Raw genomic sequence first — 27,224 nt, forward strand, 5'->3', positions numbered from 1 at the left:
GATAAAAGTCAGAGGCATTTCCGCCGTCATGGACCCAAGTCAATTTTTAATGGATTCCATTTCTCTTCTGTGAAGCAAATAAAAAAAAAAAAACTGATGTTGAGATAAAAGTTTCCTTTCCATTCCTGGAGGACAACACACATCTTAGGTCTGATAAGTTTAGGAGACTCCTGGATATTACTAATGATCAACCACATTCATACTACACTAGATGTTCACACGTTTAAGCAATAATTAGCTTGTTGTAAACCACCATAAAGAGTTTGGTGCGTGCATTGTGTTAGTAAGAAATTATGTATTGATGCAAGGGAAAAAATAATACTCTGATTCTTCAGGGTTTTTATCTGTTTGAGATGTAAAAGACAGATGAAAGTGAGACAAATAACAAAGGAATTGAGGTGTGTGTGTGTGTGTGTGTGTGTGTGTGTGTGTGTGTGTGTGTGCGTGTGTGTGTGTGAGGGTGTTCAAGTGTAGATAACATCGCACAAGTCATTCAACTTTTATACTTTTGTAACCTGTAGAAAAAAATAATCATTGATTCTACACATTGTCTACATTTTTCTCCAAGAACCCTGTGTGTGTGTGTGTGTGTGTGTGTGTGTGTGTGTGTGTGTGTGTGTGTGTGTGTGTGTGTGTGTGTGTACATTCATCATCACTTTTTATTTCATTAAAAGGTGCTCCCCCCCCCCCCTTTTTTTTCTTTTTTTTTCTCTCTCTCTCTTTTTTGTTTACCTCCACGAGCCCTGATCAGCTGTCCTAAAAATGTAAAATCCTTTCCTTCCAAATCTGGTTTTATCCGGGTCTTCAATGACTAACCGATTCTGAACAAAGGCATCACGGTCTTTTTGGCATGGGACAAGTTGACTAACTATTTCTCCTATTTAAAAAAAAAAAAAAAAAAAAAAAAAAAAAAAGTCGAGCCGTCACCGTCATTCTACCGACGGATTGTTCAGACAATCCAGTTCGAATTTGAACAAACTGTCGCAGATCCATCAGGGAAGGACACTTGCAGGTAGTGTCCCACTTAATCATTACTTTGGTTATTAATATTCCGTTAGTGTGAAGATATGCGCTATAAAGTGAAAGGACATGTGATATCTGCGAGCGAAGTGATACCTTAAATAAAACTCAACAAGTTTTATTTATTTTATTTATTATAACAGTTTTAAGACTCTGACACGTGCACCTCGTTATTTTTCCGAGCCACAAGTTGCCGAGGTAAAGAAAGAAAGCTGACTTTTTTTTTTACTTAAAAAAATAAAAAATAAAAATAAATATTCAAAATTGTCACAAAGACACCGTTGACAATCCTGCGACACATTTTAAAATGTGAACACTGCGGCTCTGGCTCAACAAATGAAAAGTTGTTGTTCTTTTTTAATAACAACTGCAAGCAATACTTTGTGGTTAAACAAACTCTTAATATGGCTGTGGTGGTCAATAATGTCTCCATAGTGATGTTATTTAAACCCCCCCTGTAATGAGATTATTCGGTTTGATTGTGGGACAAACTGTCAATGAATGAGGGCAGCGACAACACATCCCATTAACAGCCACGCGGTTATCCAATTAAGCAGCAAATAGAACACAAAGAGCGGACGGCTTCATAAGCAGCACGGACACGAGTGCTTTGAAACGGTTTCACTTGTTTCATGACAGAGAAAAACCTCCCGTCAGGCCTTCGCAATAAAACACGACCTGACAATTTAAAAATTAAATAAAATAAAATAAAATAAATAAATAAATAAGGAAGGAAGGAGGAAAGTGTGACGACAGTTTGGTCCAGCGTTGTGCGCTGTTCGCCGTTTTTCTTCTTCGTCTCGTCTCCTTCTTAAAAGTCTTTATGGTACACACCGCAGAGTCCAAGGTCCGCCGGGGCTGAGCTGATAAGGGGGAACCAATAAAAGCAGCCGTGCAGCAGTGTAAACACGTCTAGGCTCGGCTCGGTGCGGCCCTCGCTCATGTGGATTTACATAAGGCTCCATCAGCCGGCCCACTCATTATCATCTTTTATATTCCCCCCTCAGCGACAAAGCATCATGGCAAAGCAGCTCCATCCTCCCCGCTGGACCGACTGGGAAGTGGAGTCAGCCTCTCGGAGCAGGTGTCTGTAAACACCCCCACAAACCCAGCACATTGGATTGCACCAAACGAGGACTAGGAAGTTGTTTGGGTTTTTTTTTGTTTTGTTTTTAATCTCAAACTTTTTAAACTTTTATTTTATTTTTTACTTTTAGCTTCACTTTTTTTGCCCCGCTGCTGCAGCGCACCCAGCAGGCCTATATGTTGGCTTTTTAATGTTCTCAAAAATGGTATCCAAGCTGACATCCCTGCAGCAGGAGCTCCTCAGCGCCCTGCTGGACTCGGGAGTCACCCGAGATGTTCTGATCCAGGCCCTGGACGACATGGACCCAAACCCGGCCGGCTTCGGAGTGAAACTGGAGAGCCTGCCGCTGTCTCCCGCCCCGCAGCCGGGCTCCAAGTTGAACGGCTCGGCGGGCGACGGCGCCGACGTCAAGCCCGTCTTCCATACGCTCACCAACGGCCACGGCAAGGGCAAGCTGTCCGGGGACGAGGGCTCCGAGGACGGCGACGACTACGACACGCCGCCGATCCTCAAGGAGCTCCAGTCACTCAACACGGAGGAGGCCGCCGAGCAGAGGGCGGAAGTGGAGCGCATGTTGGCGTGAGTTAGATTTTTTTTTTTTTTTTTTAGTTAGAGTTTAGCACTTCAACGCACACACGCACACACACAACAACAAAAAAAAAATCTGCGCAAAGAGTTAACAGCAAATACCCGGGAATTAAAACGAACGCATTTTTCGGAAGTCTGAAGGATTGCCAAGCATAATTCTTCACGGCACAAATCGGTAAAGGCACAAGTGAATATAAAGTCCAATTGAAACGATTTCATTTTGAAGTAGTCCACGTTTTCCTTCTTTGTTTACAATTTTAAAATAACCCGCCACGGCTTGGTTTTGACATTTCTGGTTACTAATTATCCAGATAGATTATTATTTCCCCAGCTTTGAAAAATATCAGCTGAACTTAGATCTATTTATTATTAACTATAGCCAGCTGCGGCTCTGAGTCGCGGCAAGACGGCCAAAGGCCCCGGGGAGAGACAGACGCCTCTTTCTCATATAATTGAAATTCAAAAAATTATTTTAACCAAGGAAAAAAAAAAACAATAAAGTATTTTTATAACAGATTTAAAATAATCTAAATTTATAAGTAAATAAGTAAGTAGTTAAAATTTAAAAAGGGGGCTAAGACAATAATGATTAAAAAAAATATATAGTAATAATTCTAAGAATAATTTATAGTATTATAGAATACATATTCAGCTGCCTAATGAACAACAGTGAACTTTTTATTGTAAAATGAATTTGCTCAGTACCCGCAGTCATAAGGCCTCGTTCAAAGCCATGCCCCCTAATCCATTTGTTTCTAATCATCTTTACTTAACACACTTGATTTTCTGTAAAACTAATATTTGAGGCTTTAACACAACCGGAAGAATAACACAACTAACCCACGTGTAGTCCAGTTATTATTAATTTTATTCTATAAATCATCAACTGAAAGATACACAGTGGCGTGCGATTAGAGTGAATGGAGATCTGGTTATTCATTGTCAAAAGTTATAAACTAACATCTCCCACTTAACCCGCAGACTTAGATGCAGGCCTCCACATTCTCCAAAACAAACAGTCGTGTGTAGCTTTGCAATAATTACTGATGTCAGTGTGTGTGGACCGGCTAATCTCTGGCTGTAGGGTAAGGCGCTGGCTTTCATGTGTTTTCTTGCATTTGTTTGCTGCAAAAATATCTGTAGGTTGTCATGATTCATTTGAGCTGTTGTTTAAAAAGTAGCGTAATTTTTAATCAAAAAGTAAAGGCTGTGCAGTCAGACTAAACGGATAATTGTAAAATAAAATATTTACACATATTTAGTACCAACCTTCCGTCTGTCTCTAAGGCTAATGTTTTATTCACACAGACAAATTGATCATTGAAAATTGAAAATGGATAATGCCGCATCACTTTCAAATTTCAATGCATCATTGATTTGATTTTGGTACTCAGAATATTTTTCTTTCTTTGTTGAGATACTTTTTAATATATATATATATATTCTTTAATTGAAGGCAGCAGTTTTTAGGATGCAGGTTAAAATAAATACATCAAATGCTCCAATAATAGCACACATCTAATAACAATTTTTAGTGGTGGACTAGACAAAAAAAATCAAATTAAATCTTTTTGTAAAACTTTTGACACTGTTTCTTTTTTCAGATTTTATTTTGTACACAATTGCTCCAAACTTGCATGACATCATTCTCTCCCAAAAAAGAAAACTGTACTGCATGATAAACACTGAGTTTTTCAATCTGCTTGGACCCCCTTCAACCTTTGGAAATATTTACAGTCTATTGAATGATAAACAAGTCTTCCGTGAGAGCACTTGTTGCGCATGTGCTTTTATGCTTGGAGCTTTCAAGCTGCGGTGCTAAAAGGGAAAAACGGGACAACCGTGAGACGAGCTTTTGAATAATGTGTAGGTTTTTGTTGCGTAACTGAACGTGTTTACAACAAAGTTCTGAACCAGACCTGCCACCTGTCTGGAAGACATTTGAACGGTCTAACTTCAAGGCCATAAAAACTAAAATTTCATTTTCACTTATTATGATTTAAGAACGATGATGCACTCGTGCTGAAACGTTTCGGTGAGCTTTGCTTTGTGGCTAAAGGTGTTTTTCTGTCCCGTGTCCTCGACTCTGAACCCAGCGAGGATCCATGGCGCGCTGCCCGCATGATCAAAGGTTACATGCAGCAGCACAACATCCCCCAACGGGAGGTGGTGGACATCACGGGGCTGAACCAGTCTCACCTCTCCCAGCACCTCAACAAAGGCACACCCATGAAAACGCAGAAGCGAGCGGCCCTCTACACCTGGTATGTCAGGAAACAGCGGGAAATTCTTCGACGTAAGTTAATATTTGAGTTTCTCACAGCTCGGCCTCGGCCTGTGGTGGGTTGTCGCTGGAGTGTTTGGGTTTCAAACCTTTCAGATTAACCTGCTAAATTGGACACGGCCTCTGCTTTTATCTGCAGAGATATTCCGGCAATACATCCTGTAGATTCTGTTGCTTGAGTTTTTCCCTGGGAGTTTTTTTTTATTGAATACGTCTCTTCTTCTTTTTGCAGAGTTCAACCAGGTGGCGCACGGTCCTGGCGGCAATATGACAGACAAAGGCAATCAGGATCCGGTGTTTTTTTTCCCAGAGTTCAATCCGTCTGGTCAGGGTCAGCCTACCGATGACATGGGCAGCGAACCCTCCTGCAAGAAAATGAGACGGAACCGTTTCAAATGGGGGCCTGCGTCGCAGCAAATCCTGTACCAGGCGTACGAGCGGCAGAAGAACCCCAGCAAGGAGGAGCGGGAGTCCCTGGTGGAGGAGTGCAACAGGTACAAGGTCGCCGCGGCCTCCGCTACCGGGGGTGGGGGGGATTTCCCAAGTCGAACCGATGTCAACGGCAACTTTTTCTGTCCACACAGGGCCGAGTGTCTGCAGAGAGGCGTCTCCCCGTCCAAAGCTCAGGGCCTCGGCTCCAACCTGGTGACGGAGGTACGGGTCTACAACTGGTTCGCCAACCGGCGGAAAGAGGAGGCCTTCAGGCAGAAGCTGGCCATGGACGCCATCACTGGGCAGCCTCACAGCATCACGCCTCTGCTGTCGCACAGCTCGCCGCATCATCCTCAGAACAGCGCTTCGCCTCCCAGTAAGAACTCCAATTCCTCTTTGCTCTGGTTCTTTTGTTATATGTTTTGTTTTGTTTGTCAGGTCATGTGATTTACCCAATACGAGTCAAATACTCACAGTTTTGGCGTGTTGTGAATTTAAAGTGTTGGTAGCCTGTTGATGAGATAACCTGCATGTGACAGGTACGCGTCCCATCGTCCTTTATTTCACTTCCTCACACCGCTAGCTTGCCCAGCCCAGCCAACTCAAGTGCCATTGCTGTTGATCTGACTCCGAGCAGCTCTCTAATGAATCACAAAAGCCTTTATACGATGTCCTAATTAGTCGCGCTTAGGCCCAAACGTGAAGTGTAAAAAGCTGCTGCACAACCGATTACCGAAACGTGAAACGTGGCGACGTCGGTCTACACCTGAATCACCTGAATCTCTCATAACAGCGGTGATGTGCACGATTTAGTCCCCCTCCGCCTCCTTAAGTGCGAAAAACGGTGTCCGAAACAATTAGGAGGCACAGCTGATGTGATCAGAGGGGCCACGGGCGGAGGGGACAAGTGATAAATGAGCGTGAGTGAGTGAGCTGAGCAAATGCCATTGTTATTCCGATCTTTGAAAACACACTGAGAACAATCCGCATTGTACCTGCAATCTCCACTCCAAAGTCGGCATGGAGGAGCGCGATACAAAGGGCAGCGGTCCTGTGACGGGCCAGGGTCAGGCCAGGGTCAGGGAGGGGCCGAGGGGGGAGGGGGGAGGGGGAGGGAAGGGCTGGAGGGAGACGCATCCAGATTAGCTCGCCATAACGCCATCATTTCCACATTTCCTCCTCCTCCTCCTCCCCGCCGCAGGTTGCTAATGACTCCCCCTCGCCAAGTTGCCAAAACAAGGAAACGCCGGCTGTTATTCTGCTGACCATTTCACCCTGACCCGGTGTTTGCATATGGACTAATTGGTATTGACCGAGTCTACCTGCCGTATACGGCGCAAAAAAAACCCAGAAAAAAACAAAGCCGTGGGCTTCACGCGGCATTTGTCCTCGGGTGCCATCACTCACCCGCCATAAAAACGGCGATTTGAGAGACTCGCTGCTCCGAGTCCATTGTTGTTCCTCTCGTGTTCGAACACGAGGCCGGCTTTGAAGGGAAAACAAACTGTTTGCCCTGGCTTGCTCTTTTACCTTTGGATAAACTGGTCCCACTTGTGGATTGTCTGTTTGCTCCCTTGTGGTTTCTTTTTTTTTTGGAACACCTGACCAGGCGTTGACCTCAGGTGGGGTCAGCCGTGAGGTTGCGGAAGGGAAGGGAAGGGAAGGGAAGGGAAGGGAACGGTCCCCTGGGTGCCTGGCGGAGAGAAGCACTTGTTCTCCCAGGAATGAACCCCCCTCAGCTGGCCGCTTACAAGATTCCCCGCTGGCATCCCGCCGACGGCATCAGCTGTTTTCCAGTGTCTGCCCCGGGCCGGACAATAATATCCCAGCAGGGCGTCTCATTGCGTTGCTAGGGCACGACCTGTATTATGCATGCTTAATGGACAATTAAAATCCTTTTGCTACTACATCTCCCGGGCCTTTGATAAGGGGCTCCTCTGACTTCTACTCTCTTTGCTCCGCCTCAGCAGGGGACCTCATTGTCTGGGGCGTATTAGAGGGGCGCAGTGACTGTAGCCTAGGTTCATTTATCTCTGCTGGGCCTTAAGGAGGACCCACTGTTACAGCCCCCCTCCAAACCCCCAGCACCTTCACAGTCGCTAGTATGACTTGGCGAGGTTGGCTGCAGACTTGGAGCAGCAGGAGCTGTCCGCTGGGGTATTGGCTCTTTTCTGGCCAGACAGGACTGATGACCCCTTCTGTGCCTCCAGAGAAAGCCAGTCAGCCCCACCACCACCACACCTTCAGTCCGATACTAGAGGTCACCGCTGGGTCGGATCAAAGAAACTCCTCTCTGGGAGTTTTTATTGATTCTGTCACAGCTCGTTGGTCCGACGGTTTCGACTGGATGAACGCTTGAAACGTGGTGACGTTTTCGGTGGTGACTTTTTTTTTTTTTTTTTACTTTTAAAAATGAAACTGATCCAGTAGAGATTGGAGTGTGCGCGTGCGTGCGTGAGTGAGTTTTGTGTGTGAGCACTGCACACACCCGTGTTTTCCAATACAATATTTGCCGTCTGTTCATCCCTTGATAACATTTGCTGAGCTCGGGTGATTCATCTTGCTGCAAGCATTTTACTCTGAAGTATGAGTTTCGCAAATTAGTCAATGTCATGGGAATAAATATAATGCAAGCAATTACTTTTAAGTGGTAGATTTCTCGACCTAATAGTTTTCAATAGAAGTTTGGATGTTTTCAGCTATGCTGTGGTATTATAATTTTTCTTTTGACCCATTTTAGTTTACGGTTATCAGACTTTTCACAGATTAAGTTCTACCACAGTAAGCAACACCTAAACCAGATAACCGAGTGTCCCAGTGAGTGCAATTTGACATTTATTGGTAATACATTGCCCTTCCTGTCATGGCTACGGTGTTTTCATCAGTCTGCTACGGTTGCCAGTTTCCAATACTGGATCTCCTCCCTTCTTGTTCATTTGACAGAATTTCGCTGAATCACTGCTGTGTAAGTGCAATGTTGACGTTCACGTCACAAAACTAGCAGAGTCAGAAGTTCCAGATCGGACACAGTAGTCGGGGGGCATCCTCAGTGGACCCTTTGCTTTCTGTAACCTCAGGCAAGTTGGAAGTGGGACGCCCACACAAGGCCCTTGCTCTGCACTTTCCACTCCTCTGTGTCCTGCACAGAGGCACAAAGAGGAGACTGCATACGTCCTGCATAGACGCAGGAGGTCTGTCATATGCAGGGCCACTACAATGAGCACTGCCTGGGGTTGGGGAGGCAGGCTTTGATTTTACATGGCTCACACAGGGAGCTAGGGCCTTTTAGAGCCACTGAAGATCCTTGCTACCACTCCCCTTCTGAAGTTCTCGCCCTCCCCCGGTTCTCGTACGGGAGACCTACTAGTACTTTTACCCCCGGAAGTTCCCACCTGTTAAGAAAAAAAAGCGCAGTTTCCTGCAAGATTTCAATCCAAAGCTTTCCTGCCGACGCAAACTACAAACACCAGTGCAGCTCTCTGGAAGAGAGCGTCCCAACTCCTTCTTACTCAGCCTGATAATACTGGCAGTTAAAATTACTGCTGAACCCAGAGAAACACAACTGGCCTGAATAGCATCTTTTACTCCCTCCTCAGAGGTCGCCCAACAACGAGATAACGGCCTTTTTATGAGTCCTTTTCTATGGGGGTCATGAGTCCAATGGAGTACTTTATTGTCCCGCGGCAGTGTTTACAAGACACCGCGGACTGTTGTGGTGCTACCACTCTGTCTGTGCAGAAGAACATATAAAGCTACCGAGCTTAACAAAATGGAGGACATGATACGCCCAGTAAGACTTTTTTGCTGTGCGCCAGTGTGGAAGACTTGTGTGCAAACAAGTGGATGGTTTGGCATTGCTTGGAATGTTATTGTCTGCTATTCAGCAAGAGCTGGTCATTTTGATTCCAGTCAAGTTTGTGTTTATTAATGTAGTGAAGAATTAAGGGAAAGCAGCTAACCTGGTGATCAGGGAAGCTTAGGTTGATACATATAGAAAAATGGGGATAAATAAATGAAAAGTGACTAAATCAACCCTTTGTGATGTCAAAAAAGCCATGATACAGCTTCCAGGTTGGTGATAACATTCCTCCCTTCCAAACATGTGAAAGGTACAACAACACATCAGTTCTAACAGGAAAGTAGTGTTTTTTTGGCAGGAGACTGGAAACAGCGGGCTAAATAATCTGTTTCGTGGAAATCTATAGAGAAATCTGAAAATGTATTTAAAGTGGCACAAAGTGCAGAGCTGACTTGCTGATTGTTTCTCTAGCTAGCAGTGTTAGCTCACGTAGCTACATGCTGTGCTTGCCTAGCATGTTTGTTTTTGCCTGCACATGCAGCCAAATTCAACACATGCTGTTGACGGACATCAGTTTGCATGCATGCAGCTCCTCAAAGATTGTCTCCTCGAGAACTAAAAGCTAATCGGTCTCTCTGGAGGCAAACTCTTATATCTGCAAACACATCCTGGCCCAGTTCCCAGCACCGGCCCAAATCAATGCCCACTCATTGGTCATATTTAGCGTCAGTGCCTCTCCCTCTTTTTATCTCAAACCGGCTGTATATCAACGCTACCTGTCACGTCTGGCCGACTTTGGTGTGGTGTCCAGGCCGACACACCTGGGTCAGGGACGCAGGGCCTCGGTGGAAGATGGGGGATCTGAGTGCAAACAGAGTCTGTCTCTAAACCGTCAGCCAGGGAGCGGTGCTACGTGTGTGTGTGTGTGTGTGTGTGTCCGTGTGAGGCCCGGGACCGCAGGATAAGAATGTGTTTGACATTGTTTGTAATTGTGTAATGTTTACTCTCTTGGTATCAGAGGGGGCCTGCATCAGCAAACAGGCGTTTGATTGTCGGCCCTGGTGGGGGCGAGGCATTCCTTTCGCGATTCACTGGGAAACAACAAGGAGTCTAGACGCGGGATTAGGTGATGGCACTTAACGGACGCTTTTCATTTTTATCACGGCTGCGTTATGAGCCGTTAGAAAGGAAAATTGAAGGTGCTTGTTCACTTCTGCACATTTTTCATTCTTCTTTCTTCAATACGTTCACATCAGATGAGTGAGTTGCTAATAAATAAGAACATAATAGCATATATATATAATATATATAATAGTAGTGTAACTATTTCAATGCCTTCAAAGTAATGTAATCTAACTAAAACACATTTCATTAGATTTTGATTACTTTTAGAAATTTTGAATAAATGTTCTTAACTGTAGTAGCCAAAGCAGCAGCAGCAGCAACAACAACAACAACAACAACAACAAACCATAACAAGGTCAAACTTAATTGCCTCATTCATACTATGAGATCATTCTGAGATCTAAAATCACGGCAGCATAATCTACTGTCTTTTAAATCAGCAATTCCTTTGTAAAATAAATCGATTCGTGATTAAAATTGTAATAATTGATTATTCTGCAAGCAACTAATAATATTAATTTAATTCCATTTTTTTCCAGTAATCTAACCAGTTACAATTATCTTTATTTTGTAATGAAATTACTTAACACAAGTTACATGTAACTCGCTACTCCCCAGCACTGTGCGTAGCAGAGCTTTTATTGTGCATTTCCAGTTTACCCCCAACATGTTGACACAATTCTGATAACTGTTTGTCCCATCGCAGAGGTTGGAAAAGCATCAGTGTACTTTTACCATTTCTTTACCTCACTTTTGTACTTTGTACGAGTTTGAGAATGCTTGCACCTCGCGCAGTACGACGGCCGCGTGCTGCCACGAGGAGCGAATCCTCACACGAATGTGACGGCGCTCGACGTCACTGTGTGCGTCTCGCGTCCTGTCTGGAGAGTCGCTGCCGCGAGTGCATGTGTGTACAGTTGGTCGGCCTTGGCTGAGCCGCACGGCGCAGATAGCGGCGGCGGCTGCCTCTGCGTGTTTGTTTGTCCTGTCCTCGGCTGATGGAGTCAAAGAGCAGGTGGCTGCTTGGGGGTTACGGCGGCGTTGCTCACAACAAGCGCCGCTATCTCGCTGCCCTACATAGCTGCCGTAGGCGCGGGCGCGTTAAAAAAAAACACACACTGAAACTAAAACTGCGTCTTCTCTCCAATCCAGTGCGTTACGGCCAAGGCCCCGGCGAGGTCACCTCCTCCACCGCCATCGGCCACCACGGCAGCAACGGCATGTCCTCCGGCCAGTCGGTGCTGCAGCAGGTGTCTCCAGGGGGGCTGGACCACAGCCACAGTCTACTGTCACCTGATGCCAAGATGGTGAGTGAAAGCAACCTGGGAACCCGGCGGGCCCTCAGATTAGATAAGAGGCGGGCCGGCGTCCAGAGGCTAAGCGTACAAAAGCAAGGTCCCCTGAACTCTGCCTCTCCCGTGGGCTCCGCCGGAGAGGAGGAAACAATTAGAACATTGTTGCGGCTCTTGTTTGGAAGGTGGGGCCCGGCGGGTGGCAGGCCACGGCTGGCCTAGCGTGTAGCCTTCACCGCAGCGTGCCAGCCGCACTCATTACTCAGCCAATAAACCTGACAAAGAAACATTCTGTCCTTATTGATTAAATGCCTCGCACGGAGGAGCCCCAGCAGGCGGAAAGCTGCTTGCTCTGCCCCGAGAGCCAGCGCCAACTTTTCATCGTATCTAAATTTTTTTCTTCCTTTTTTTTCACTTTAGAGTTTCTCCCTTTTGCCCTAGTCCAATATTTGATCAGTGACGAGGGAAGCCGTGCTCTGAGGAGGGTTGTGACAGTGCTTTGAGATGTAAAAGGGTTTTAAAAAATCCTTTATAGAAAAGACCATGTTGTTTAAAGGTTGGGGACGGGTATAAAATCCTTCAGCTGAGACATTTGAAGCTGTTAAACAACTTCCGTGCAGAATTGAAACACTTCTGCCTTTTTGGAACCTGCGAGAAAAATGACCTCGGTCGGGTTCGTCGTTGCTGAACGTCTAATATGAAGAAGTGCGTCTGGAGTATCTGCATGATGATCTACATCTGTCAGAGCGCGCGCATGGGTACTGTTTTAGAAATGCGGGTAAATAAATGGGTTGATCCATAAAAAAAAATCTCAGTATTTATGCACTGGCATTTTTTCGCCTCTTATCCCTGTTTGCTCATGTATGAGTATGGTTACACAAGTACAGCGTTTCACAAAAGGAATCTGAGCAAAGTCAACATTTATGCCCGTTGTGTGCTTTGCAGCCAACATCTGTGTCACTTTGAAACGCACTCGTTTGAATGTGGGTGGCACATTCAAATACAAAACGTCTGCCATGTTAAAAAAAAAAACAAAACAAAACAAAGCATTTGCTCTAATGATCTCATTCCTCTTTTACCCAGATTTCTGGTTCGGGTGGAGGCCTCCCTCCGGTCAGCACGCTGACCAACATCCACAACTCCCACCACAGCCACCAGCAGACGCAGAACCTCATCATGCCTCTGTCTGGAGTCATGGCCATAGCACAGAGTGAGTCCGCCGTCCTGCTTGAAGCACCCCCAGTCGCTCCGCTGTGACTTCCTCCCACTGACTCTGACTCTCCCCGGTCCAGGTTTAAACACGTCGCAGTCCCAGACGGTGCCCGTGATCAACAGCGTGGCGGGCAGCCTGGCGGCGCTGCAGCCTGTCCCCTTCTCCCAGCAGCTGCACAGCCCCCACCAGCAGAGCCTGATGCAGCAGTCGCCCAGCCACATGAGCCAGCAGCCCTTCATGGCGTCCGTCACACACTCGCACAGTCAGTAACCCTCTTGTGACCCTCCGGCAGCTTTTATATGTGCGCGCAATAAACAGTTGCAGTAAAGATTAAAGAGAAATGAAAAGTTTTAAGGCGTTGTATAATGCAAAAGTCAATGTGCCCGAACAATGTCCCCCACACGTGCCAGTTACGAGCTAAAACCGAGGTCGTCTTCGGGAAGCTGTAAACAAATGGCTAAATACGCTGTTTTCTGGGTATCAGTGGAGGTTTTAGGGTAACTGAATGTGTGAGGCTGTTCCACTTGGAGACAGGATGTTCAATTCGATAATCAATGATAACAACTGAAAATTGGTCTAATAGGTGGTTTTTTTTTTTTATTTGCATATTATACACTGTTTGACTTGCCTGGCTCGTTTCTAATCAAATCGATCCGCGAGTCAGGAAATCTAATTCTCTCTCTCCGCTTACTCTTTGCAGTGTACTCGCACAAGCAGGAACCCCCCCAATATTCCCACCCGTCGCGATTCCCCTCGGCGATGGTGGTCACGGACGCCAACAGCCTCAGCACCCTCAGCTCCATGTCCTCAAGCAAAACGGTCAGTTCACGTCTCTCACTTTTGCCTCTACTGAGGGTTCTGAATCTGGAGCAAGGGCGCTAACTGGATCGGCTGTGAAATTGTAAAAAAAAAAAAAAATGTAGCTGTTCAGCTCAGCTCACAGGCACAAAGCAGATTCCCCTCATGCTCTCCTGACCCAAAGTTTGTGCGTGTGTGTTGGGATTGTGTGCTGACTTGTTTGATTCCTGTCACATTAGGACGCTCCTGTAAACAAGATGGTGCAACTCGGGGGTCTCTCCTGGGTAAATACAAATTTCATCCGTCTTAAAGCATTGCACTTTAATTTATAAATTGAAAAAAAGCTAAGAAACAAAAAAAATCACAAGAATTACACACAAAGCAGAATTTTTCCGCTCTCTCACCTGTGAGAGTTTGTTTGGGGCTGCTGCTGCTGCTGCTGCTACTGCTGAAGCTCAGATGCTTTCTGTGTCTCTAAACTTTCAGACAAGACTAATGTATGGATGCTATACTCCTCCAGATTCCTATTTCCCCTTTAACTGCCATCCAATCAATCACCTGCTCTCTCAACCCTAACGCCTTTTGATTAATGCCGCCTCCTCTCGCTCAGAGTCACCTCTGCGATCAGGAAATGAGCCCCTTGTTAATCAAAGCTCTCAGTGCCGCCGAGTGCTCGGCTGTCTTCTTCCATGCTACAGTGAGGCTGGAGATGAGATGGGCAGGATGGAGGGGGCCGTAGTTTTCTGTTGTTTTTTTTTCGCTTTCCTTAATTACGCTGCTTCCTCTTTCCTATTTCTCCCTGCTCTCGGTGATCGCTCTAGCCTGAAATGTTGTCCGCGACACTTTCACACGCTCAATTTCCCACGCTGAGGCAGGCACTCGCATTGACACGCCGCCGCTGCTGACAAACTGATGGCCTCATGTCCTCTGCTCACAGTGCAAGCAGAAAACAGGCCAAAGTTATATACTCTTTAACTATAGTATCTAACATATTGTGCACTTTAGAAAAAACTGTGAGAAATTAGTAATTGATACAATACTGGTATTAAAAACTAACTGGTAACTAAGTTGCGTTTGAAAAAAAATCTAAATTGAATTTATGTTGGTAAAAAAAAAAAATTCCTAGTAGACAGCATGGTCTACTTGGTAAGTAAGAGAGGATAGTTAACAGTTAAAAAGACCTGACAGAGAAAAAACGTCCAATATTCCAATTTTCCCAATATTTAAATAATTCATGATGAATTTAAAAATAAAGCTACATTTAAATCCCTTTATCCCTTTTTTTTTACCACTGTTAGAAAAGATAGTTACATAAAAGAAAAAAAAGAAGAAGTTCATACTAATAAGGAAGCACTTGTGAATGAAAGTCCTGCTTCTGATTCAGAATAAATAAAAAGTACTTCCTTTTACCTCATCATCACCTTTTGGCATTACACAAACCTATTCTGACGGGACTGAGCCGGCTGGTATTTCCTTATCAGATCGTTATTTGGACGGAACAGACTTCTTCTCATGCCACCACCGACACACTCAGGCTTTATAACGTTCATTGTTTGCCGTGAACCCTCCATTACACCTGAGTCAGTTTGAAACCCGCCTCTGCTCACAGCACCGCATCTAATGGCTGCGGTCTTAGCTGCGGGTCACTTTTTTATCAGGTGAAACTGTTTGCTGGCCGCAGGGTCGGGCCAGGGTCACCTGCCTCCACCCCGCTGGAGAGGCAGGACAAAAATAAATCCCACAAACAATCAGGGGGAAAAAAAGAGGAAAAGTGGCGTTTCAATGGAAACAAAGCTTTTTTGGAGGTGGGGGAGGGATTAGCAATGTATTTGGTCAGGTGTGTCATATGAAGGCACAGGAGGGATGTTTTTCCCTCTGTTAGAGGAGTTTGTGGTACTTAGTTTAAAGGCATAAACTAGATTTTGTAAAGGTTATATTTGATGTGACTTTATAGATGTAAGATCCTCGTGATGAGTATGCAAAAGTAATGATATTATTATTATGAAAGACTTTTAATTCAGTTTCTAGTGTATTTAATCACATGCTGTTTTGCATAAATGTAAGCAGCAAGTGACTTTAGATGTTTAAAATCAAAACTAACTTGAATACAAACGGCATGAAAGAGTTCATGCTGCCTTTGACTTCATCAAAAAGAGTTTCAAAAGTCCCCACGTCATATACAGCCTTGTGTCTGTGCTGCGTCTGTGTAAGTGGACAGATTGTATTTATTGTTTAATTTAACGCAGACCTCCCTCTTCTTGTCCTCCCCCTCCTCCTCTCAGTGTCCTCTTCAAGCCTGGTGAGAGCGTCCACCTGACTTCCTGGGAGCCTGGCAACTGGAGCACATTTTTCCACCCTCTCACCGTGGTAGCCATGACGCTTCTCTTAATAACCGGCAACGGCGCGGCTGGACGATGAGTCGGTCAACATGCGAGGGGAGTGCGGCCGACGGGCCAGGCGGTGAATGATGAGAGATGGGGACAGTGGTGGAAAAAGGAAGAGGGGAGGGGAAGGAAGGGAAAAAAATAATGGTAGAAGGAAAGGAACTCACTGCACCTGAAAGTGACTGAAGAGAGACTGGATTCCACTTCGGTTGCACGCAAAATGATCAACAAGGATGGATGATTTTAACACAATCTTTGCAAACAGTATTCAGTTTTGTTTGTTTGTTTTTTTGGGGTTTTTTTCTACTGCTCGTTTTCAAAGGAACAAAGATGGAGAACGGGAAAACAGACAGTGTGTGGTGAATGAAGTCTCCGGGACCATTTGTATTAGACTGTGATATAAGGTGGAAATATGAAGACACGTCGGTATCATTCTCATGTGAAGGCCTGGACTTTACCTGGAGCGCCTTAAACGCGAGCGGAACTGTGTGACAATCGCATTAATCTGTATTGATCTTGTCACTGGGCTTTCATGAAGTCTTCCATGTTATTCTTACACACTGCGTACTGTACAGCAGCATAGGTGCGGGCAATCATGTCGACTTGGTTCAATGTGTGAACGCTGATCGAAAAATGTCTCTGACAATCTCCAAAGGACTATGCAATGTGTCTGTAGGTAAATGCAATGTTTGTTTGTTTTTGTACAGCTGGATTCTGCACAGAACTCCACACACTGGAGACCAGAAATGATTATGCACTATCCATGAAATTAACAGCAATTATTGTGTACTGGAGCTGGCTAGAGAATAACACAAGAGCAGATGTTTTTGTCAGATGTGCCAAAGAAAAATAATTGCGTTATCGTGTGTAGGAACGACGTTTATTTGAAACCATGTCTCAAGAGCTTTTCCAGCGAAATCTTGTGTCCGCCAGGAGGTGGGTCGACTGACTCACACTCTCAAATGTGGCCCTTCCCCTTCACGCTGTTTGCACTCGAGTTCAGGTGAATTTCAGGAATGGCGCACACACCCTCCTCTTCCCCCTCCTACTTCCTTCTGTAATGTGAAGAGATACCAAACTTGGACAAATATTGTTAATAGCTCCTCATCATAAGTTGTACCGTGGGACCACCCGCTTGGGGCAGAATGAAAAATATTGACAAGTATTCAGAAACAAAACGGCCACCATCTTCAGGTATTTTGTGACGCTACATTTTGTGGGATGAAAGAGGACAATGTTTTGACAGGAGCTGCACTAATCACACAGGAATTCACGCAGAATGGAGTGATGTAAAGGGGACAGGGCACGGAAAGTTAAAATACACTGTCTCTTTTAATTTATTCACCTAAAAACATAGCAAAAGGGAGCCACTGTCTGTACGTTTGCTAGCTTGCAGGCTGGCCAACAATCACTAGCCAAAGAGCTAACGGTGAACTCAAGTCACGGGAACTTTGATTTTGTTTTGTTTTTTGTTGTTGTGGTAATTTTCCTCCTGTCTCCCTTAGCTTCCCCACGTCACGTAACCAAAACACATGCTATATAACACATTTCTATGTAATTCCTTATTGTTTAGTTCTGCCCAGACAAATAAGATGCAGGTTAGCTAGCTTGACAGGGACACAGAAGGTAAACCTGGGCTCTGAATTTGGTATCAATAATATGATTTACTTTGACTTCAAACACCAACTTGATGAAGTAAATGATGATGTATTGACTATCAAATTCTAAATGTTATTTAGTGTGACACATCTGCTATCCTGTTCAATATAGGTCATGACATTGTTTTTGTGATGTCAGTTGTTTTGTGACGACAACTGCCATCTGATCAGAGGGCACTCATACGTGTGTGGCAGGGCATGATTTTTTTTTTTCTTCTTAATGTATTATTTTTGTATAAAATTGAAATCAATCATAAATCATTATTTATACTTTAAGAAAATATTGATATTTCAGTAAAGGTTTTTTTTCAAAAATGAAAACATGGTTTTTGCGTCTTTTTATCTGAGACACTGATTTAAAAAATGTTATTCTGTCTAACTACTACTATTACTAATGGCAAAGGCCTGTGTTTTTTATACTTGTCTATCAAATTGAAAGCATCAGCAACTTTGCTCTATATTGATACAGGCTCCACCAAGATGAAGTGTTGCTACGCGATAAGTAAATAGCCTCTCTGAAGTTCATAGATCTAAAGGGCATGTTGCATTTTCAGCAACAGGTTCACTGAACTCAGCATGTTGTGATGGTGCAGGTTTCAATCTTTATCTGATAGTGACAAAGCGACTCATTGTAAAACATATAGTTCCCATCATTGTTCTCATAATTATGTTTCTTTTTTTTAGGTCGAAAGAAAGCACTAGTTTAGTCATAATGACAGCACACAAATTAGTAAATATTATTGTCTTCATCCACATTAAAATTCATAAACTGATAAAGGAACTAAAGTATGAAATGAATGTTATGGCTCCACCTGAAAACAACCCAAAAAATTGCCATCATATGGATGCATACAGTGCATGCAGATGTGAACAGGTAGTTGTGATAATTTTATTTTTATTTTTGAACAGATAAATACTAAAGTCAAATAGCACAGTTTGAAGAAACTCCAGTCTCGGTTGATCATTACGAGGATTCTTTCGAGATTGTTTTTGTTGTCAATGTTTTTTTGTTTTTTTTTTAAAAAAGAAAAGGATTATTGCTCATAACGTTCTCACTTGATTCCAAACAAGCCTAACAGAATGGATGGAAGCTATGTACAAGCAGGTGATTAGATATATTTAGATCCAAGGGCCTGACTGGCTGACTTCTGGTTTGAGTTGTGTCTTGCTGTCCCCTCAGGATTCATAAGGCTCAGTTTAGCTGCCTTGAAGATCCCTGACTGAAAACTGAAGCCTGCAACATTAAAACTAAAAGCTTCCCTGCCATCAGAAGTCTGGCTCACTCCCTCAACCTCACCCTCCCTTCCTCCACTATCCCTGCGTTGACCTGCAGCCCCCTGCTGGGAGAGCCTTGTAATCCACTGATGTTGCTCTATTTGGTTTTCAATAAGGCCTTTGATTTTCAGACCTGGGAATCCTCTGAAGATCTGAACATGTCCCCTTTACTCTTTTCTCTGCAAAGCACTGAAATGCCAGGAGGTCCATTAGCATCTGTTAGAGCTTGAAACACAACACTAAACACTTAAATCAGCTGGGAATAAGGCTTCGAATGCAAACTTGACTTGAATTGATTTGAAATAATTTGTGAAATCCAGGAGATGTGAAGAAACATTCTAAAGGCTATAAATGTGTTTGCTTAAGTGTTTTATCCTTTCTGTTAGTGTCATGCCTTTATATGTTGAGTGGCCGAGCACTGTTATCTTATTACAGGGGAAGTAAACATCTAATAAACTACCACTCGCACATCTTCTCAGTCTAAACCTGACATCTTTAAGAAAGAGATGACAGTCACACCCTTTGCCCCGTAACCCGGAAACTTTCTCCTGCATAGTAAAGTTAAAGAAACTGCAGATCCCGTATGGGGACGATGATCCCATCCAGTCAGTGTGGATCAAATCTGCAGAGGTCACCGTGAGGTGCAGGCTCACACCGAAAGAGACGGAAAGTTGAAGCTGTAGGGTGAATGTGGCCGTGTGTTTAGCAGCACTGGAAGAAAGGACACTACATCAACTCCAGCTGAGGCCCAAGAGGTTAATGGGTAAGACTGCCCAGCAGGAGTCAAGGGTCAGGAGGCCACTCTCTGCCAGGGCTAATTGGTCACTGTGACCAGAGTTAACGCCAACTTCTCTCTGGAGAAATACATACACATGTATGGAGCAGCTCTGACAGGAGTCCTCCATCAAAAGCCCCACCAATGATCAAGGAGGCCTCTGTTGTGATCCGGGAGATCAGTCAGTCCTCTGTGGCCGTGCATCGCCACCAGAGCCACCTACGGTGACAGCTGGGCAGGGCTCGGGAAAAGATTGCTGGCTTTTGATCTCGAGTTATTTCAGTTCTGTTTGTTGTCACATTTTTTGCACAAAAAGTGAGAAGGTAAAAGCCTTCAGAAGAGTAACAAGCTCATGTCAAATATGTGTTACAGCCTGGGGCTGCTGTGAGTCTCCCGTTTAGAATCTGTTTAATCGTCTGTTCAATCATATCATTATTTTTTAATAGAAAATAACAGTGATATATATTTAAATGGTTTTCTTTGTAGCAAATTATCCAGAGTTTTGCCCTGAATGTATCTAAGTCCTGCTGATTTTTCATTGAAGACCTGGTTTTTTTGAGGTGCCCTGAGGATTGATGCTGTCATTCTGATGCTGTCACCCAGCTGACACTAGACAGCTTAATGATTTATGGGAATAGTGGGATGCCCAGAATGGGACCCAGGTTAATGTTCACCTTTTTCTCACTGGACCTTCTCATCAGGGGGTCTGCCCACGACCGGTCCACATCCAACCGTGGAGGGGGACGTGACTGACTGACTGACTGATTGACTGACTGACTGACTCGGCCGGCCGCCAGCGAAACCCTGAGCACTCGGCTGAAAGGGTTCTCTGCTGCAACAGACTTGTGTATGAAACCGGAGGAGACGAGGGAATGGCAGATGGATGATGACCTATGTCTCGATAAAGAAGGAAGAAAATTAAGAAAAGCAAACTTTAGAGTGGAGTAATGAGTGAAGGATCTTCATGACAAAGGCTATTGTCTTGCAGGATAAAGACTCTTGCTGCAAGCCATATTTTTCTCACTGTAAAATGAGCATAATTATAACCCACAGGCACACATACATGTCTAAAATGCTGTTTTCAGACATTATATTTACTTTGTCATCATCCAAGCCTTCTTTATTTAAAATAAAGAATATTGTACCACATTCATCTGCATGTTAAAATCAGAACAATGTCACAGATTTCACACTTCATGTGCAGCATTCACAATCTATGTGAGTGTTTCGAAGATTTGCACTTTTACGAGGTAACAAGCTTTCTCTTGTTTTCCGAGGTGTTTTTTTCCCCTGCTGACTTTCAATTTGTGTCTTGATTCTGAGAGCCCTGGACAAGTAGAACAGCGTGTTTACACTTGTGCTAGACTTAAAATGGTAAATAACAATGTTTAATCTTGGAAATGAATCTATGTGCATGCATGACATGCATGTTGTGGTCATGTCAGCCATTCCGAGGTGTCTCTCTTTTTTTGAATGTGTATTTCATTACCTTGTTAAGAAGTAGAACCACAGTACCCGCCATTGTTAGATAAATTCTACATATAAAATCTGATATTTAAAATTAGATAACAAACTAATTCTTAAATGACTGAACAACTTTCTTTGAAGCAATATTTTTTTTCCTTCACTGCTTCTATCTGGAAAAAAAAATGAAGGTGCATCGTTTCCTTTTGTTAGTCACTTTGAAGGCTAAATGGTTGCTTTTTCCCTTCTGTCATGTATATGGACTCTGAATCGGTGCTGTTGAATGGAGTTCAGCTATAGGAGAGGTTGATGGCCAGGTGATGGATAGCGGCACAGCTTGCATCCACTGCCCTACACTACTAATTAAGCTGTAAATCTTTCACAACAACACTGACTAAGACAATGTCAGAATGGCCATTCCTTGTTGTCCCAACTTGTCATCGGTGTAACAATGAAATTGCCATGTGAATCACTCTGTAAAGATGCACAATGGTCTCAATACTTCAATCGGCCTGTAAAAATGTAGAACACGACATAGAAGGGCCATGGAGCAAACTTTACATTCTAAAAGGAACATAACGCACGTTAATGGTGCCAATCAGGGACAGTAACGCAAACAAAGCTGATTTTAATTTTTCTATCAAACGTGACTCAGTCTGTTTCTATAGGGAGTGACAATAGAGGGAACTGTGATTACAATTTAAATGAAGTGAAGTAACATTCTTACATTGTAGTTTAAATCAAATGTAAAAATTTGTAACACTGTTATATGACCTGCATTTATATATTTTTTACATAACTGTAAATTATTTGGCAGGAATACAGAGCTGTGTTCTAATGCTGCAGCAGCGCAAACTTTAATTATGACCATAAAGTACTACCAACTAACTAATCCCTTAATGTAACAGATGCCACTCTGCCCTTGTTACTTTGTGCACGGGAAGCGTCTCTGCTGAAGGAATGATGCCAACATGTCAAACACTGACATCTACAGGAGATGGACCTCATTGCCGTTAATCACAAGTTATGGTTGAAACTATTGACCCAGTTTAATGCCTGACAGACAGATGTTGTCGGTCTCGGCTTAAGAAAAAAGGATTATTCTTTTTTTTTAAGATTTAAAAAAAAAAAAACCCAACAACAACAAGAAAAAACAAAAACAAAGAGTCAGCGTTGAAAAAGTACATTCAACAATAGTATACAAATCTACTGGTGTGTGGTATAGTGACAATTGCACATGAAATATTATATTTTAACGTGAATAAGTGCAGTTAACGTACTATTTTATTATGCTCCTCTGTAGACTTACATGACAGTAGGTTTTGTTGATAGAAGAGTACAAGATCAACAATAACTGGATGGGACATTTTCTCCTCTTCCTTAAGAACAATGGACAAAATGTTAAACAATAGCCTGTCCATTTGATTGAGTGCATGTAACAAACAATTGAACGAATCGAAGCGCAAAATGTTTTTTTAAAACGGGTCCAACAAACTATTTGATCGCGAGTCAAGGTAAGCGAGTCGAGCCTGCAATACATTTCTCAGGGAAAACTATCCCTTGCTCGCTACCGTCACATGATCGTCACGGCTGACGTCATCTTCTTACGAGTGACTGCTGTTATCAAGATGGCGCTGCGGCCCGGATCTGGTGGAGGCAGCAGGTATTTTACACCATTAAAATGACTTTTCTTGTACGATGTGACGTGTTTCGGACAAGCGTTCGTCTCCGGATGCCATTTAGCCACACCGTAATCACACCAAAAATCCCACAGACGGCGGAAATGGCTCGAAGTTTGTTGTCGAGGCACTGGGATGAGATGAGATGAGATGGCTGGTTGTCAGGTGTAACAGCGTCTGGCCACCGGGAAGCTAACGATAGCTAGACGTAAATGTTGCGCTCCCTGCCCTCCGAGTTGGTTAGAAAATGGTTGTGATGCCTTTTTTTTTTTTTCTTTTTTTTTTTTACCAATAAAATTCGTTTCCTTTTATGTCTGTGCGCATTGGATAGCTGGAGGTCACGATATTCAGTCACATATTGTCAACAATTACCTGTAGGATATGCCCAGTACTCCCTGGGAAGAAGCTAGCTAAGCTCGCACATATGATGGCGATAGGCCTGTAGTCGTCTGTTAACGTTTGAAATATGTTATTGTTGGTCCCCTGACTACCACCTACCTTGAAGCCAAGTTCATATCATTGCAGGTGACACGTTCTGGCCTTTTTTTTGTGACACTGCTCGTTTTGAGGTGACAGTGATACCAGTTGCTCAGTTTGTCCTTTCACAGATGCACGTTTTTCATCTTTAGCCAGTAAAAAAGAAAAAGGGATGAGCATGTATCCCATTATAGCTGTGCAGTAGGTGATTGGTAGAGGAAATTACCAGGGTAGACTCATTACTCTTTAATAAGTGGAAATCAAGCCGCTTCAATAATGCATAAGGTGTGGGTTGGCTGCCCTGACAGGTGAAACCAAATCCATCACCTCAGAGTGAGTGTGAGGGGAGGAGGAAGAGGAGATGTAATGTGAAGACCTGAAGCTGTTTGTGGTTCTCTTGTTATTAGTGTTCTCTGCTTGCTTGTGGAACGGTTTTATGGACTTGTAGGTGTCTTTTGTGTATGCATATGTTGATCATTCTGTCCACTGAGAATATGTTGATGTGTTTTCAGTGTTTCATTGGCACATTTTATCTGCAAAACACAGGGCATGTGCTTGCAAAGGTGTTTGCTGCACAGTTAGGGATGCAGTAATGGCAAATCCCCAAAGGTCCCACGCAACTGATACTTTGTTGTTGTTCTGTTGCAGCGTCTTGGACAGATGTAATTTCCCTCCGTGACATCACAAGGGGCATTTGGGGTGCACATACTTTTACTAGAGGTACGCAGGCATAAAGAAAGTAAAGATCATTTCACATTTCCGCTTCTCCTGCACTCAGGGCTGCGGTGGGTTCTGGGGAGTTCATTTACTGGCCAGAGACGCATGTTACTGTGAAACAAGACTGATCATGTGACTTTTACACAATATGACCCTTTGAGATATAAAAAAACAAAAACAACAACAGCAGCTTATAAAGCTTTCAGGATGCAATTAGTCATTGTTGTGTGGTGACATTGGCATTATGCAGATTTCTCTTCAGAGTGCTAAGTCGCATTCTATTTCCTGCTTGTCAATGTGTGGCTGCTGGGTGCGTTCGTATTTACCGGATATCCTTGTGTTATTTTTTTAATTTCCACACGCTCACACCAACTTGCCCTCCACCTCCTGCGGTCCCTCCCCCAGCTTGATCACAGTTGCTGATTGATTAGAAGCCTTTACAAGGCCCCAGTCTACCCCTGCGTCCACAGATGCTATTACTGCTGATCTTCCTCTTTGTTAATCTTCCTGGACTCGGGCTGCTGTTTGCTGGAGGATGGCGGGCAGCAGTGCCGCTGTGCCTCTATAAAAGCCTCTAAAGCAGCAAATCTTCCACGCGGCAGATGTGAGAGTATGAAACCCTAATCTCTGAAGACTGCGCCAGGATGTGAACGCAAGCGCTCTGTAAAGTGTTGACTCAACTAATGCAAGCTGAATATTTTTAATTGATGCCAAAGCATAAAGGGGTTCCAGTTCTGTCCTTCCAAGTATGAAGCTGCGCCCCACCCCCGAAAAATAGGTTTCTGCTACATGCCTTCAAAATGTCTAGTTCTCCTTTAGTGCACTATGTCGGTTTTTTAGCACTGATGCCAAAGATGTTGTCAAAAAGGTCAAATTTCATTTGACCTTTCATTTTCAGTTTATTTCCCCTCATCTTTCCTTTGCATTATTGTTCTGATGTGAATGTTACTCGTGCCTTTGCATCTCTAATTGGATTTAAGTAGATGCATTGAAATGATCAAATTTAGCTGTGGGCCAGTTGAGCTTGCAGAGGGCCCAGATGGCTCGTAGTTCCGTTTGACTTAGCCTGATAAACAGGGCTTCAATAAGTTATTTGACAAATAGCTTGAGGCCTGTGTGAATTGGCTGTGGTGTGGAGAGACTTGGCTGGCTTGTTGAGTCTCCCTCTGATTTTTTCCCAAAGGCCTGTTTCTCAGCTCAAACCCCCCCCCCCCCCCCCCCCCCCCCACACCCCCACCGCGCCACGAGTCCAAGTCGTCTGCTCCAGGGCTGCGTTGCTGTTTTTTTTTGTGACATTAAGGAAATGTTGTTATCAGTTTGATTTAGCGGATGATTTTGTCCTTTGAACATTTCATGTCGACACAGAACATGAAATCCAAATTATAAATGAAAGTGAAGAAATGCATTTTAAATACAACAGAATGGCCTTTCTGAGCTTTATTCATAAAATAAATACCATAACCTGCGTCTCCTGTTCTTTCCTTTTCAGTTACATGTTTCCTGTTGGAGGGGGTCTGGGACCTCCACAAGGTGAGTCATCCCGCCCACAGCATCCCAGCTACATGGTGTTTTTTTTTTTTTTTTCCTCCTGTATTTTTGGCCCAGTGAGTGATTTACCTCTTCAGCTGTGGATGGCCATCATGTTAAGGGTGTTATTGTAGGGGACAATCCACTGCAATAAGGACCTCTGAGGGGTCATTACATGCCCCCATCAACTCCGTCATTTGGAGAAAAGTAGACTATCTGCAGCCGCTAATGCAGGCCATTTGTCCGCCCTGCTGAGCCCAAACATGCAGAATCATCTGTAGGCTGCAATCAGAACTGGCTGCTCAGCTCATGCAGCATCTGGGAAAAGAAACAAACTCTTTTTTTCTCTTTCCCTCCTCCCCTCCGCTCTGCTCCCCCCCCCCCCTCCTTGTTCTGCACCAAGCTGTCACAGTCACCCCCCAGAAAACAAATTTGCTTGTTTGCCGAGCCTGTGTCTCTTTCCAGCTGCCAAGGAAATTGATTTGTTTTACTGAATTTCATCCAGACCCAGGAGGCTCCCCCACCACTGTTGGGACCTTCTATTAGGTTTTCCTCTGAGTATTTTTAAACTGAGCTTAATTTCACGCTTCAACTAGTAATACAGCTATTCTTTGTCATGTCAACCACTCAATAGAGATTAAATGTGTGTGTTTGTGTTTTTGCAGGCATGGTTCCCATGCAGCAACAGCAGCAGCAGCAACAGCAGCAGGGCTTCCCCATGGTACCTGTTATGCAGCCCAACATGCAGGGCATGATGGGGATGAATTTTGGTGGACAGATGCCACCTGGAGCAATGCCGATGCAGGTGAGTCGTCGTGTCAGTACCGGAAAGGATTTGTCCGCTCGTTTGTTTAGTATGTCGTCTCTTCCAGAACATGAGAAACAAATCATCTTGATCACAGACGGGTGGTAGACGATAGAATAGGCCACAAGTGTGGCGTCTTTAATCATAAAGAGGTGAAACTAAATACTGCACAACACTGTTACTCAGACCTGGAAGCATATAGACTCCAAAGGCACTAGATGGCAGCACTGGCATCCAACAAGTTTTCTCCTCAGCGTTCACGTTAGGAAAGAGCCGATTAGTATCACATCGCCTTGGCACGACGTCACCCTCTGATGTTATTTTTTTCTTGTTGTTCCTGTCTGACAGGGTGGCATGGCTCTTGGCATGCAGACGCCTGGGATCCAGTTCCTGGGTCAGCCCCAGTTCATGGGCATGAGACCGGCCGGACCCCAGTACACTGCTGACATGCAGAAGCAAATGGCTGAAGAGCATCAGTAAGATATTTTCACACTTCTCACACAAAAGCCCAGATGTTTACGTCTGCATACAGTTTATGAAATGTAGTCAACTGCTTGACTGGCTGGACGCCAAGATGGCAGCTGTGTTGTCTGATATTGTTGTCGTCACATCAAGTCCTGTGTTGTATGGTCCAAGTGTTAAAGAGGAAAGCTATCACCAATATTTGGCAAGCAGACCCTAAATGTAGCTCTATTGTTTACACTTAAAAGGGAGAGTGTAAGTTTTGCACAATCCAGTTGCAGCATTTTGATAATTTCTCATATTGAACTGTTATGTAGATTGAGGCAGCATTGACTCTGTGATTCAAACTGTTAATCTGTTGAT

General features: G+C 44.0%; 2 protein-coding genes across 10 annotated transcripts in view; both read left to right on the top strand.

Moving 5' to 3' along the window:
* Positions 1-1,924: 1,924 nt before the first annotated feature.
* Positions 1,925-17,995, top strand: hnf1ba (HNF1 homeobox Ba). Its single transcript, XM_076036403.1, has 10 exons — positions 1,925-2,686; positions 4,792-4,991; positions 5,212-5,473; positions 5,564-5,787; positions 11,488-11,642; positions 12,711-12,837; positions 12,920-13,102; positions 13,541-13,659; positions 13,878-13,922; positions 15,921-17,995. Exons 1-10 carry the CDS (start codon positions 2,298-2,300, stop codon positions 15,939-15,941), a joined length of 1,725 nt encoding a protein of 574 aa, XP_075892518.1. The 5' UTR covers positions 1,925-2,297; the 3' UTR covers positions 15,942-17,995.
* Positions 17,996-22,775: 4,780 nt separating this feature from the next.
* Positions 22,776-27,224, top strand: part of synrg (synergin, gamma) — a 28,151-nt gene continuing 23,702 nt past the window's right edge. For all 9 annotated transcript variants that reach the window (XM_076036411.1, XM_076036414.1, XM_076036416.1 and 6 more), the window contains exons 1-4: positions 22,776-22,857; positions 25,557-25,597; positions 26,260-26,399; positions 26,748-26,875. In XM_076036411.1, the coding sequence (XP_075892526.1) occupies positions 22,823-22,857; positions 25,557-25,597; positions 26,260-26,399; positions 26,748-26,875 (344 nt within the window). In that variant the 5' untranslated portion in view covers positions 22,776-22,822. The remainder of the gene's footprint in view (positions 22,858-25,556; positions 25,598-26,259; positions 26,400-26,747; positions 26,876-27,224) is intronic.

Source organism: Nelusetta ayraudi, unplaced genomic scaffold (genome assembly GCF_046127955.1).
Source record: "Nelusetta ayraudi isolate G7.1 ecotype Tasmania unplaced genomic scaffold, CSIRO-AGI_Nayr_v1 ptg000048l, whole genome shotgun sequence".
Lineage (NCBI taxonomy): Eukaryota > Metazoa > Chordata > Actinopteri > Tetraodontiformes > Monacanthidae > Nelusetta > Nelusetta ayraudi.